The sequence below is a fragment of the Bubalus kerabau genome, chromosome 20 (genome assembly GCF_029407905.1).
Source record: "Bubalus kerabau isolate K-KA32 ecotype Philippines breed swamp buffalo chromosome 20, PCC_UOA_SB_1v2, whole genome shotgun sequence".
In the NCBI taxonomy this organism is placed as follows: Eukaryota; Metazoa; Chordata; class Mammalia; order Artiodactyla; family Bovidae; genus Bubalus; species Bubalus kerabau.
This window is the reverse complement of record NC_073643.1, coordinates 40438580-40453759: the sequence shown is the minus strand read 5'-3', so window position 1 is coordinate 40453759 and position 15180 is coordinate 40438580. Positions and strand designations below refer to the sequence as shown.

General features: G+C 45.6%; 1 protein-coding gene across 7 annotated transcripts in view; it reads right to left on the bottom strand.

Annotated features, from left to right (window-relative positions):
• The window catches only part of CADPS (calcium dependent secretion activator), a 474061-nt gene that overhangs the window by 187113 nt on the left and 271768 nt on the right, over positions 1-15180 (bottom strand). For all 7 annotated transcript variants that reach the window (XM_055558508.1, XM_055558510.1, XM_055558511.1 and 4 more), the window contains exon 7: positions 55-166. In XM_055558508.1, coding sequence (XP_055414483.1) covers positions 55-166 — 112 coding nt within the window. The remainder of the gene's footprint in view (positions 1-54; positions 167-15180) is intronic.

Here is a 15180-nt window from a genome sequence, read left to right as displayed (position 1 = left end):
CTTTTCCTATGTGTATTCTCTAAGTGTGTTTGCACTTTTGCAGGGAGCACTTACCCGTCCCAGCTCCTTGTCCTCCAAGGCCAGGACTCCCGTGCTCTCCGTGAACAGCTTCACCTTCACAGCAGGCAGTGCGTGGGTTGTAGAGAAGTCACCCTGGGTGCCCCAGCTGTGGACAGAATCAGAGAGGTCATCGTGGAGCCCTCCACTGTGACAATGCTCAACTTAGCCCTGCCTTCTTCTTGGGCTGGGTGAACACAGGGTTAACCCGAGGCATCATCACTGGCTGTCACATCCCTCTTCCCTCCCCTCCCAAGCTGCCAGAATGACAAAAAGTGTTAATTAACTTGTTAGACAAATGCAAGACAGATGCTCAGAAAGTTGCCAGGGGTCTTCACAGAGCACTAGAAGGAATCACTTGGAATTAGCATGAAATCAAGTTGGTGAGAACTTTGTCCCATGCACTTGCTTTCCCCACAAATTACTCCAGGGTAACTGCTAACAGTTCCCGGTAGCCTATGAATCAATCCCTAGTTCTTGGAAACTGCTGCTCTAGATTTTGAGACGGCACCTCCTCTGGCTGGAGCTAACATATGACCTTACAATGAGACCTCACTAGTAGTGGGGAGGGAGGGAGTCCTATTTCCACTGACATTCACAGATATGTTGACTAGAGCAAAGGCTGGAGCTCAGCCCTGCTAAAGAGGAATGAAGGTGGAAGGATGTGATGAGGGAAACCCCCTGCCCCACTCACCAATCTCTGGGAACCATAGTGGATCTCCTGAGAGGGGAGCCCCTGGCTTGCCTGGCATCTGCCAGTCTGGGTTGACATGAACCCCTGACATGCCCCTGACATGTGACCTTTTCATTCATTCACATGATTCTCAAGGAGCCACTTCCATCCACTCTGTACCTGAAATAGTGTGATCTTCTTAAAGTGCTGAGTGGATTACACCGAGCTGCTGCCCTAAACCCTCCCATGGAACTTGCTCCATTGCACTGGGGGCCATCCAGACCCCTGGTATGGTCTCCCAGTCATCCACCAGAGGGTCATGGGCTCTTCATCATGCTTCCTCCGGGCTGTTGCCTGCACAGCCCCCTCTGCCGGCAGTGCTTCTCTCCACCGTACCCCTCACCTGGCTAACTCTTCAGGGCTCAGCTTAAGTAACTTTCCCAGAGAATATGTCCCTTGAACTTCCAGTCTCAATTTGGTTCCAGTGTGAAACTCTCTTGAACGTACTGTTTAATTTTCTATCCTAAGAATCACAGATTTGCAATGACTGATTTCCTGTGGTGATTATTTAGTAAGTAGATCCTCTCGTATTCTGTAAGCTCCATAAATGCATGACTGTGTATTTTGTTTATCTTGCATAATCACAGTACTTAGCACACAAAAGAAACTTAACAAATATTTGTTGAATAAATATGCAAATATATATTATTTTATAGAATTAGGAAATAGGAATAGATATAATTTTGTATAGAAATGTTTCTCAGTTTGCCTATGTAATGGTCAATTTCCATATTATAGATTTCTCACTGAACATTATTTTTAATGATTGTAATATTATGGATGAATCATAATTTATTTAACCATTGCTCTATTACTGAGATTGGGTTGGACATTACTTTTTAACTTCATTTCTGTGTATTTCCTTGGGAATCAGGGAGTTAGATGGGAGATCATTTCTTCATTCATTCATCAACAAACATGGTAGTGCTTCTACAATGTTGTGGGAACTGTGCTCAACAATGATGACTTTCACGGCTTGGAAGTGATCATCCACTTCCAAAATGCTTTCCACACAGGTGGTGACTGTCCTCCTACCATATGGGAAGGAGAGCGTAAATCACAGGGCTTTTGCCTCCTCTGGGTGTCCCCATTCTTTTTTTCATCTGGCCAATTTTGTCATTCTTGTTTTCCTGGGCATTTCTGTGGTAAATAGCTGGCTGGACTATGTAACTCTATGTTTGCTGGCTGTTTGTATTTCTTCATTTGTAAGTGATGGAACCCTGGCTTCTAATCTCATGGCTGTACACAATAGGCTAAATCTCACTAACTTAACTCAAAAACATGAGGTACCTAGAAGGCTGGCAAGAGAGCATAAAATGGAGACAAGGGGACGTCCAGCTCCACGGGGATCCAAGTGTTTGAGAACCACTGAGGAAACACCACAGCCACAGAGAGAAAGGTGGAGGATGAAGAGGACATGAGACAGGACAAGCAGCAACAGGTCAAATGCAACAGCAAAATGTGAGATGTTTAGATGGAAGCACCTCATTTTGGTCATCAGCTACTGCAGCTGCTCCCAAGCTCCTAAGATGGGGAGCCTCTGTCCCAGCAAAGGCAACATGACAAGGCGTAAGGTTTTGAACCCAACATTCTTCATTCAAATCCTGTTAAGTCACTGGCAGATTGTAGGACTTGGGTGAGTCAATGTCCCTGAGCTTCAGTTCTCTTAGTGAGAAAATAACACAATTTCAGAGACCAGTTATAAACAGTAAATAGCAGCAGGCTTGGGACAGGGTAAGAGCCCCTCAAACTCTAACTACCTTCCTTCCCCAAATAAGGATACATGGATGTATTCTAGAAACCATGACACTCACTGATCTTCTGCGTTATTCATTCAACACATATGCATTAAGCTCTTATTAAGTATCTGACTGGAGAAGGCAATGGCACCCCACGCCAGTACTCTTGCCTGGAAAATCCCATGGACGGAGGAGCCTGGTGGGCTGGAGTCCATGGGGTCGCTAGGAGTCGGGCACAACTGAGCGACTTTACTTTCACTTTTCACTTTCATGCATTGGAGAGGGAAATGGCAACCCACTCCAGTGTTCTTGCCTGGAGAATCCCAGGGACGGGGGAGCCTGGTGGGCTGCCGTCCACGGGGTTGCACAGTTGGACACAACTGAAGTGACTTAGCAGCAGCAGCAAGTATCTGACTCTTTGCTGAACAAACAAGAGGGACTTTACCCTTCCTACTACACAAGGTAAAAAGTTCATACTGTGCCCGTTTCAAAGATGAGAAAACTAAGAACTTCAAGATCTTGTCCATTTTATTCCAGTGAACTGTGATCAATTTGGGCTGGAACCAAAATCTCTTAATTCCCATTTATAGCTCTTGCTGCTATTAATGTTATATTCAACAACAAGAACTATTAACAATTTTGCAGTGATCATTACTATTTATGATTAATTGTGCTATGAATTTCTTTGGGCATTTATCATGCTTAGTCAAGGAAATAAGGAAGATTCCTGCTGGAAACCAAAAGTGTTCTAAAATGAGGTGCTTTATCACAGTCACAAAGAGGCCTTGATCCCAGGTCCTTGGGCATTCCTCACACTGGATCCCTGGGACACTGTCCTGGACACTGGTGTGCAAGGATTTTTCTGGCCTGTTCCAGTCTGCCTGGACCCCTGGTGCCACCCAAGGCTGCTCAGCTCATGAGGCATTCAACATGACTCAGACCGTGGGGCACGCCAAGGTCTCTGAGACCTCATCAGCTGGATGGAGTTCAAGCTACTGGAGGCTGTCCTGACAACTCTGAACCTTTGACCAGTGATTTCCTTTCCCTTCCACCAGGCTTGCAGCTGTGCCCCTGGCTTCCTACCATGACCCTTGGCTCACCTCAAGTTGCTTGGTTGCTACCGACTCCCAGCTTATCCCCCGGATTTCAAAATGGCGACCCGGTTCAGTGGCGCAGGAAAAAAGAGAAAGCCCTCAGTGTAATCAGGACTACCTACGTTATTTCCAGGGTCTGGGGCAAAATGAAAATGTGGGCTTTTTGTTCAAAAGGCAGGAAAAATGCTAAAGACACTAAAACACAGTGTTTTCCTTTCTCTGAGTATTTCCTCTGTTCAAACACATGCGTGTTATTCCATAAGACCCCACTTAACTGACTCAAGGTCAAAGATAAAAGAATTAAGAATTTCAAGACAGGAATGAAGAGCATGGATGATACCAAATGTCTGCGTGTGGGGCCTGCGCAGCCACAGGGGTCAGAAGCTCATGAATCAGGCTCTGAGCCCAAGGCCACCCAGTCTGTTTAGCGTGGTCAGAGAACGTGCGATGGTGGTGGTCGGCGGGAAGGGCGTCACAGTCCGAAGACTCTGTGAAAACCACTCCCAGCTCCTTTCCGCAATGCTTCCTATTCGGAGGTGCCCCAAGGAGATTTACTTATCAGCACCTTCCCTGCCCCTCTCCTCTCTGGGAAAAAATCATGGAAATTTTTTTCCAACCATGGAAAAGACCTGAATATAACAAAAACAGCTCATATTTCTTGAGAGCTTAGTATGTGCTGGTCACACATTCCTATGGTCAAATGTGTATTTTTATCTTTTTAAGCCCCCTTGGCCATCCTGTGAAATGCTTATAATGATCTCCCCCCTAGTGACAGATGAGGAAACTGAGGCTCAGAGGGGACAGTAATGTGTCCAAGGTCACAGCGAGCAAATGCATTCTGGCTTCACCACCCAAACTTTTAGCCATGTGGCCAAGCTGCCTTCCTCCCAAATGCCACCAACTTACTCCTTGGTGTCGGGATCCTGTTAACATCAACTACCTCTGTAACTCAAAGGCTGAGTTCTGTTTCAGAAAGGATGAGACCACTCTGAATGTATTTCACATGCTCAATATGCTTCACAGAGTGCTACATACCCTGCAGACAAATCAATCAGTGGTGGAACCTGGTCTTTTTGGCGGAGCCAAACATTGATAAATGAATCTGTTTCTCATGGTTGCCTTCTTCTCTGCTCATTTCTTTTCCTTTGTTGAGAACTGACTGCGGCTATTAAGATGAATACCTCTTCTCAGAGCTTCACAGGCCTGAAATAAAATTCCGCTCTGATTGGAAAAGACCAGAAGTTGATAGTATTTATGGCAAGCAGCAGTTGGGAAGGTTAACTAAGTTCTCCCTGAACACAGAATACATAAAGTCAAGTGCGTGAGGTGGCCCTCTTCTGAGATCTTACCACACCTGCTACTGTACTCACACTGTACAACCAGCTCACAAAAGCACTAAAAACAGTCACCAATTGAGTGCTTATTTTGCCAGGTTCTGGGCTGAGCTCTCTTCATGGATTATCTCATTTAATCCTTCTGACAGTTCTGTAAGGCATATCCTGTGATTATTGCCACTTGATCAGTGGAGAAACTATGACTTGGAGAGGTTAAGTAACTCGGCCAGGGTTTCAGGCTATTCCAGAACTGGGTTTCAAACTCAGAGTTTCTGATCCTAAAGCCCATGCATCAAACCATAGAGCTTGACTGCTTCTCCATGACTTACTGAGCTGTGTTAGAATTGATAATCATCTGTGTGTCTAGCTCCCTCTCTAGATGAATATCTTGGGGCAAGGAGCATGACTTTTTAAAAAAAAATCTACTGTACCAAACACAAGGCCCAACATACAACAAACATTTGTTTAATGACTAGGAAGATGTGACAAATTCAGAAGAGTCATGTCACCAGATTCAGGGGATTTTTGAAAAGATCAGACACAGGAGATACCCAAGGGTGTGACTGCCTCCTTTAAGCCAAAGAGAGGGCTTTATCTCCTTGAAGATTTGTTGGAGCACCAACACTCTGAAGTGTAACACAGTGTCTGGGAACACGAAGGGGGGACCCAAAAGACATAGCAGCCAAGGACAGCACTCTGATGAGCAAGGAGCAGGTCTTTGAAGGTCACGAGTGGTTAGCTCACAAGGCCAAGGCCTGGAGGCAATGTGGGAGCCGACACTATAATGCTGGAAAGTGTCACCAGGTTACCAAATGAACCACTGTCATTACTTCTGGTCTTTTCAACCAGAAGCAACACAAGCAGAGACTGTGCAATGCAATCACCCACAGTGGCGCCTCCCAATATGAAGGAACGTGTACCAAGACATGCATGTTCACTCCAAATCAAATACCTTTTGCAAGAGGGTGGAGAACAAAGAAAAGAACAGCTGAATAAACTATATGTGCCTTGGTGTTGGATGAAGCTCTGACTTCCATTGCTTAGGACGCAGACCTGTCCTTTGCCCTCCTGTATTTAGAGAACACTTGCTGAATGTCTACCATGTACAAATCACTTGGCAAGGTGCTTCTGTGGATCCAAAGATGAATGAGGTGTCAGTGCTGACCTTACAGATGTTATATTCTACTTAGGGCGATGTCACGTCCAGAAATGACAACAGTTGTGTGTGAGGTGGAGCCTCGCCTTTCACATCTGTAACTGGGTTAAGAACAGTACTGATCCTAGAGGGTGGGTGGAAGGATAAGTAGCAGATAAGCTATTTGCATATACAGTGTTCAACTCAATATCCAGCACACGGAAAGCACCAAAAAAAAGTAAGCCTTCCATGTTAGGATTACAGACCACGGGTAAACTAAAGTCTATGGGCTAACTACCTGCTTATGTATGGCTGATGGACTAAAAGTGGTTTTTACATTTTCAAGTGGCTAAAAATAATCTAAAGAAGAGTTATATTTTGGGACACATGAAAATTAGATGAAATTCAAATTTCAATGCCTTACAATAAAGTTTCATTAGGACACAGCTACACTCATCCATTTACAAATAGCCTTCTGCACTTCAAAAGCAGAGGTGAGTAGTTATGACAGAGACCTTATGGTCAACAAGCTTCAATTATTTACTTTCTGGTTCTGTACTGAAAACGTTTGCTGACCCCTCCTACACACACAGTTCAATCACCAGCTCAGTCTAATGGAAATGTTTTCATCTTCATTAGCAGATTAGGAGTATGCTCACCAGAGCACATCCACAGAGATAAACTGTAAACACGCACTTACGAGGAGAGCTCGCCGCATGGTGCTTCAGCGTGCTGCTCGGAATCCTTCCCGGAGCTCTCGCTAGGGCTCTTGGTGTACAGGAAACCTGGGGATTGGGTATCACCGTGTTTCAGACACGTGGTGTCCAAATGCTGCTTTCAGATCCACTTGAGCTGGCTGAGTCATTCAGCCACACTATATCATTATTAATATCAAATAATAAACAAGAGTAGCAGATAATTCATATTTGAGGAAGGATGGAGATGACTTTTAAAGTCACAGCACGTTATTTTTCCGAACCTGTTCCACAGCATTACTGCTTTGAAAATGAACGCTTTGATCTGGGATGGGGTAGAAAAGGGGAGAGGGATGTGCTTGGATGGAGGAAGGGAGGAATCTACGGGCAAAGCCACCTTCTACTATGTGCTCAGAGAGCATCTGCTCCATCACAGTCCCATCTCTGTTTACTATTTAAAGCCTCTTATTTGCGGAAGCCTCCTCAGACCATATGTTATCAACAAATGTTGCTAATCAAATACACACAGTAATTTTCATTAGAATTTCCCCCACCCCCCTCATGAACAAAAAACAACATTTGCCACAAAGGGAATATACCTCCCAAAATGACAGTAAACATCCACTGCAAACCTCTGACAACAGAATGATATTTACTAATGCGTATGTGAGTAAGCCAAGAACACATCCATGTTAGGCAATTAAGGACCCTTGGAGAATAGGATTTTGTGCAGTTTGGTGTTGGGGGGGGAATGATGTCATTAGTTGCCATGGCAATGCTCAGCATAAGGCCATCATTCATGTCACGGAGACTAGATTTGCATTTATTCAAGGTATAGGGCTCATGCAAGCTGGGTGTTAGATTGGTGTGGTTCGTAAAATTAACTGTGGGCTTTAATAAGGGAGAAGTGTCATTTCAGGGAATGAAAGTCCCTTGGTCCTGTTGCTAAGAGGGATAAAGTTATTAATTGCCTGGAGACAACTACATTAAAATCTTTTGGCCTGCCTTTCAAGGCAGACGGCGTGCTACTCTACATCGAGCAAATCAATTGCACCACCATGATGTGTTTCATGCAAGCTAATTGATAGGATGTGACTCGGGGCATTTAATGGACTAAAGCTAAACTCCCTCTTGCCTACACAAATGAGGTGTCTGCATTGTAGAAATTGGGTTGTCCAGGAGGCAGAGGGATGGAGGCTCCAATCTGCCTACCTGACATTTCCACTGGAACAGTTCTTCTCCAGCAATCAGAAATCCAATGTGTCCAAACTTCAGCTTTAACTTTCTCCCCTCAAATCTGTCCCGCTAAGGCGTCCCCAGCGTAGTCAAAGGAACTGCCAGTCACTCAGAAAAGAAAGGTCAGAAGTGCCAGAAAGAGGGTGGATGAGTGGACAGTTAGAACTTTACCAAGAAGCAATTAATTACCCGCACTTCTTTATTTGATTTCTTGTCTGTCTCCTCCTGCAAGAATGTGAACTCCCCCAAGGGCAGGGTTCATGCCTGTGTACCCACAATGTCTAAGGATGGCTGTATCCCTAACACCGAGCACAGCACCTGGCACGTGGTGCATGTCCAATAAGCATTTCCTGAAGGAATGGATTCAATGAATTGTGACTTTATTCACACTCATAGGCACATTTGGAGATGAGATTCAAGTTGAAAGAGAAATTTAATAATGTTGGGTTCACCTGGACTTACATTCTTTGGCAAAGTGAAAGAGGAAGTACAGGAAAATTCTTTACCAAAAACTTTATAAGAGTGGGGACCAAGCCCATCACTGTGGCAGTCCAGTGTTTAGCTCTGCCCACTGAAGAAGGAACACTCGATAAATGCCTGGTGAATGAAGGCCAGAGGAGATAGGGTACAAAGATCTGCCTATCAATCCTAGTTTTCTCATTAGCTATGTGATCTTGGATGAATCATTGGACAAACAATTTACTTATCTCTATAATAAGGGCAGGGAGACTAATATTTTTTCATCTTAAAGATAAGAGCCTGGCTATATGATTTTGAGCATTTCCTTCTGATTCCTTAGAGTTTTCATCTCTCTGCTTATATTACCCTCTTGTTCTTGTATGTTATCTACTTTTTTTTCTTTTTGCTATTAGAGACCTTAGTATTTTAATCATAGTTGATTTATCCAGTCTGATAATTTCAACATCTTTACCATATCTGAGCTGCATTCTGATACTTGCTCGGTCTCTTTGAATTGTGTTTTGTATCTTCTCACCATTTTTGTTGAAAGTGACATACTAAGTAAATGGAACCCCATGTGGATCCAGGAGCAATTTCTTTTCCCAGTCTTTGCTCCAGTAGGCTATGATTCTCTCTGTCTGTCTCTCTAAATTTGGGTGCAGTGGTTTTCCCTGTGACTTAAATTCCCTGATGGATCTACGGAGAGCTGCTGATTTTCTGTTTGTTCAGCCTTTTTATTATTTTGACAACAAAACCCATGCCTTCCAAGCTCTCGACATTCCAGACTAGAAACCAGAAATCCATTAAAGCCTGGCTCTGTCAAGATCCTATCCAGCTGTTAGAATCGAGGTGGCATTCCTTATTGGAAGCTGACTCATAAAAAAATAGATAGGTGGTCAAAAAGAATCTAAATGGGAAACCCAAGGCTGGAGTCAAGTAAGAGAACGGTGTGGGATGAGCGTGGATGGGGTATGCAGTGCTTCTGCAGTGGGGTGGCGTGAGCCTGGGGCTGGGAGTCATGGGGTTTGCAGGGCTGGGAGGACATGTCAAGGGCTAAAACCCGAAGATGACAATACCTCATATGACTTGAGTGTCAGGGTTGGAGTTTGTGGCGTGGAATAAAGATATCCTCTATCATGATGAAATGGGGTGAGTTTCTGTCATTTGAAATGATGGCAGTCTACCCATTCTGAAGTTCTCCTGCATCTCTATCACCTAGCTGTCTTTCTCTATTCTAAGGTCCTACGGACCATTAGAAAAAGTGAACTGTTCACTGCATGGTAGACACCAAAAAGACGCCTGCAGGAGCCTGCCGAGAATATGTTCATTCCCTTTCTTCTCTCTGTGACTCAGCCGACCAACCCTTATTTAATTCCCCACACTATGCCTTTTCCTATAATTGCTCTGGTAACCTGAGCTGGTTATTTGGGTTGCAACCTGTGATTCTCATAGTAGCTAGGAGGGCCTGTGTCTTTAGAACTTGAACCTGCCTTAGGACACCTTGCAGCTTCCAGAAGATTTACAGGTATACAGTCAGAGAGACTAATGCTGTCAGAAAACCTGGCCAGGGGAATTACAAAATGCATTGCAAACCCCTTGCACTCCGAGTTGGTTCCACTAAGAACCTGCACCAAATGATGAAAAACAACTAGGAGAGACAGAGCAACAGACTGAGTTGACTGGGGCCTTGATGATCACTGTGGCCAAGCTCCTTATTTACAAATGAGGAAGCCTGAGCAGTGGGGATGAATTTTGAAGTCAGACTGTTTAATTTCTATCATTTCACAGTTAATTATATCAGGCAAATGAGTTTGTCTCTTGGAGCTCAGTTTTTGTGTCTATAAAATGGGCACATTATGACCATCTACCTATAGCGCTTCCTATCTGCCTGTCCCCCAATTAAATGAGAGAAGCACTGACAGCTAGCATTATCTATGGAGTTCAGGATTAAGAGAGCAGGCCTGAGAGTCTAGCAACCGGGGTTCTACACCAGCTGAGCCACTGAGTGGCTATCTGAGAGACCTTTAAGAGCTGACTGAATGTCTGTGGCCTCCATTTTCTTACCTGTAAAATGAGGACATTAATAATGCTTCCCACTTAGCATCCCCTTGTTAGAATTAGGTGAGAAAAATGCTTCCCAGTCTAGTCATCAATAAGACCTCCACAATTATTTAGGACATCTCAGTAACACACAACAGCACTCCAACTGCCAGCAGCAGAATCAATCATCAGGTTATGAGCTGACCTTGCAAGTGTTTTCAAAACCATCTGGGCAATGACTTTTGTGTTTTCTCAGCATGGGGACGGTAAAATTGGGACTTGAATTTCAGTTGATTATTTTGGCAGCAATGGCACAGGACTGAGAGCTGAAAATGCACTGTCATTTTCTCAAGACTTCCTTTTCTCAGGAAGGGCCGGAAACACTTCCTCTTACCCCCATCCTGTATATATCATCCTTCTCTGGCTTTCTCTTGACCCTGGGGTGGGGGGTAGTGTATCAGACTATTCAAAGGGATTCACTCTACCCTGCCTTCTCCAGGAGAAAAGCTTTCTTCCTGCCCCACTGGTGTTGGGTTTGTCCATGTGACTACTTGCCCTGGCCTCCTTCTGGGCACAGTATATAATCCCAAAATTTGACTTTGAAATTGCCCAGGTGACTTTCCTGGGCCAGTGGGGTATTAGCAGATGTGATGGAAGCAAGGGCTGGAAATGTGCTTGAATGGTTGGGCTTATTCTCCTGAGCCTCTGTCATCACTGTGAGTAGACTTTCCTCCAGGTAGCTCTGGACCTTCAATCTGGATCCCACAGTGATCTACCTGGAGCAGGACTGAGCCCAACCCAGAGAGAGGAGCCAAGGCCAACCAGACCCACAGGTGAAGCAGAGCCACCCAGCTGAGCTTGGTATGAACTGGCTAACCCCCAAGCAATATGCACATGCTGCTGCTGCTGCTAAGTCACTTCAGCCGTGTCCGACTCTGTGCGACCCCATAGATGGCAGCCCACCAGGCTCCCCCGTCCCTGGGATTCTCCAGGCAAGAACACTGGAGTGGGTTGCCATTTCCTTCTCCAATGCATGCAAGTGAAAAGTCAAAGTGATGTCGCTCAGTTGTGTCCAACTCCTAGCGACCCCATGGACTGCAGCCTACCAGGCTCCTCCGTCCATGGGATTTTCCAGGCAAGAGTACTGGAGTGGGATGCCATTGCCTTCTCCGAATATGCACATAAGTGAATGAAATAAATGACTGTGTTTTTAGCTATTGAGTTTTGAGATAGTCTGTGACATGGCAACAGATCACTGATAGAGTGCCTTCATCTGGTGCTGAATCACATCATCCTCGTTCTATTCTATGTCGTACAGAATGGTCTGGAGCCCTCAGCTAGGACAGCACATATGGGAGACCTCACACACATCTTATAGTCCTTTCATATTATTAAAAAGTCTATTGCAGTCACTCAATAAGTACCCGTCTAAAAACCTTGCTGCTTTGAAAAAAAATAGTTCCCAGCTCATATGTCCCCATAAAACCACTCTATCTGCCAGTGTGAAATGAGGCTGTCTCTCCACAGTGTAAGAACTGGACTCAGCCCTGAGTGTGCTGGTGAAGGCTGCCACAGGCACTGACCAGGTCCCCTAGGGAGCAGGAGGGTCAGACACTTCCTAAGGCCGAGGCAGGCAGCCTGTGTCTCTCACACCACCTGTGGTCAAGCGCTCCCAGGGGAAGACTTAACCACATCAAAGGCATTCCAGATTAAGCTGCCCACATGGAAGGCGATGAGCATCAAGCCAACCTCAGTGACACTTGAGTGCCCCAACATTTGCAGCTCTGTCTGAGTGGGCACCCGAGCTGTGGAGGGCACACAGAGGCAGCACTGGGGGTTCAGGGATGGCCACTGGGAGCATTGGCTGCCCTCCAAGTGCCAGTCTCTTCCCGTGAGACCTCCCAGCAGCCTTTGATAGATAGAGGGGACTGTGGGAGCTATTGTTGGCTTTGCTTCCCTGGGCTGGGTTCCCATCATCCCACAGAGGGGAATCTCCGAGGACACCATTGTGAGCCGTGCTTGTCTCGTCCCCCCAGGGACTGGCTGGTTGATCTGTTCTTTTTTCTCTCTGTTTCACATTTGTGAGGAACCACCGGGAGTGGTCATGAATGCCAGGAGTCTTAGAGGGAAACATTGAATAGGCCAGCTGGCCAAATGCCCTTCAGTAAGGACTGAGGTGTTGTCTTAGAGCACTGGGAAGACTGCTCTCGAGATCAAGTGTGATGGCACAGGTCCAGAGTGAAGCCAGAGACTTGTTCCTGAAAAGTGACCAATCTCATTTGTAGAGAAATATCACTACCACTCAACCATCCAAGGTGTACTGACGCTGTCTTGCTGCTGAGTCACTTCTGTCGTGTCCAACTCTATGCGACCCCAGAGACGGCAGCCCACCAGGCCCCCGCCAGTCCCTGGGATTCTCCAGGCAAGAACACTGGAGTGGGTTGTCATTTCCTTCTCCAATGCATGAAAGTGAAAAGTGAAAGTGAAGTCGCTCAGTCGTGTCCGACTGTTCGCAACCCCATGGACTGCAGCCCACCAGGCTCCTCTGTCCATGGGATTTTCCAGGCAAGAGTACTGGAGTGGGGTGCCATTGCCTTTGGGGTGAAAACATTGCCTATGTTTCCACTCAAGTCTGGCTCTCCTTGCGCTGACCACGGGGGTCCTCCCAGGGCCCAGCTACAGTAATTTTGGAACTCCCACCCACACAGACATTAAACATACTGAAAGGACTCCTCCAGACCATCTTGCCAAAAACATACACAAAGCCGAATGAAAGCTGGATTGACTTGCCATCGACTAGTGATGGAGGGTAAATTTAAGAGACATGTAATTCAATATTATTTTTTATTTTGTAATTATCTTCAATTTGGATTTAAAATATTTCCTTTTGAGGTTTAGCTAATTTCTCATCCTCTTAAGGAACATCTGGGTCCCAGGCACTGTACCTCCTGGAGTCTAGCACGTAAGATGACTCTGCTGCCTAGACTGTCTCAGGCCCAGATATAACTAGTATTCCATGACTGGCACTTGCTTTTCACTCTGAAATAATACATTTGGGGACTTGCCTGGTGAGTCCTGGCTAAACTCCATGCTCCCAATGCAGGAGGCCTAGGTTCAATACCCATTCAGGGAACTAGATCCCACATGCCTCAACCAAGAGTTTGAATGCGGCAACTACAGATCTCACGTGATCTTTAGATGGAGCTGGTGCAGACAAATAAATAAATAAATACTAAAAATGATCTAAAAATAACAGCAATAGTCAATTTGAAGTTCCTGCAATTGATAGGAGCCAGGATGAGCTTTAACGCCCACTCAATGCTGACTTGCTCACATGCTCTCAGTATAAATCAGCTTCACATTACTTGCCCAGAAAAAGTACACAGGCAGATACTGTCATTATTTCTTCCTACCTGCAAGGTCCACATGCTCTCTTGTCTTAGTGCCATGAGAGACATAAACAAAAAGCAGGGCACTCGGACAGGTGTACCTGAGATGCTCAAATCAAGAGCCAACCACTTGCCTCTGGATTGTTTTCTCACCAGCTCTGGGATTTGACAGTAACAAAACCTCCTTCTTTAGCCCCGTGGTCATAACAAATTTCAGTGCTTCGGAAGACTTCACAAATGTTCCTTGTCTTTTTATAATGGAATCTATTTTTGTCACACTAGCATAACTGAGTGCTTTCTTCCTGCGTCCTCTTCTGCCTCGTGTACAGACGGACACCTAGCCTTGCAGTGAAAGCCACCTGGAGCCCGTCAGCTCTGGACCCTTCTCCATGCCCTCCACTGGCCACTTGGTAGGGGCTCTGTTTTGCTTTGTCAGATTTCCACCACACTGAGGCTGAATGTATCGGAAAACAGAGTGCAGAAAATGTAGGTGCAGCCAGTGAGGACACCTCAAGGTGCTGTGGCTAGAAATGTGTGTTCAGAAGGTCAGATGCTCTGGTTTTGAACTCAGCTCCATCTTCTAAAAGCTGTGTCATCATGGGCAAGATACACTACCTCTTGGAGCCTCCGATTCCTCATCTGCAAACTGAGGATAAACAAAATACCTATCTCCTAGGGTTGTTATAAAGAATAAACCATATCATTCAGGTAAAGCACCAGCACAGTGAACACCTGCTTGGCTGAACAGTTAGTCACTGTTATTAACTGGGGCTCCTGGAGGTGGCAGGGGTTTAAAGGACCTTTTAGAAATTCATGTGTTGAACTTGGGAGATTTTCTTGAAGAAGGCCGTGATTAAACCTTCCTTTGGCACACCTGGGTTGTCACAAACAGCCAGGATCTACATACCATAAACTTCTCTATACCTACACTGCCGGGAGCCGGCATATTGCATATTGAGTGCATATTGCATATTGAGTGAGGATCTGTAATAGCTCAACTGGAATTCTATCACTGCCTGGAGCCAGCGCGAGGAACTCCGCCCATGACAAAGGTCATGAGGAAGGAGGCTCGGCATACGCAAAGGCGGGATCGAGCCTCAGGAGTCCCCCTGGAAATTCTCGAGCATCTACCCCCAAAACCAGAGTCTGCCTACTTTCTGCTTTGTGCTTTCACCTACACCTCTGACTTTACGGGGGGCTGTCTCCCACTACCTCTCTCTGAAAAAAGAGTTAGCTCACAGCTCCAGTTAATAATTCCTGGATGTGACA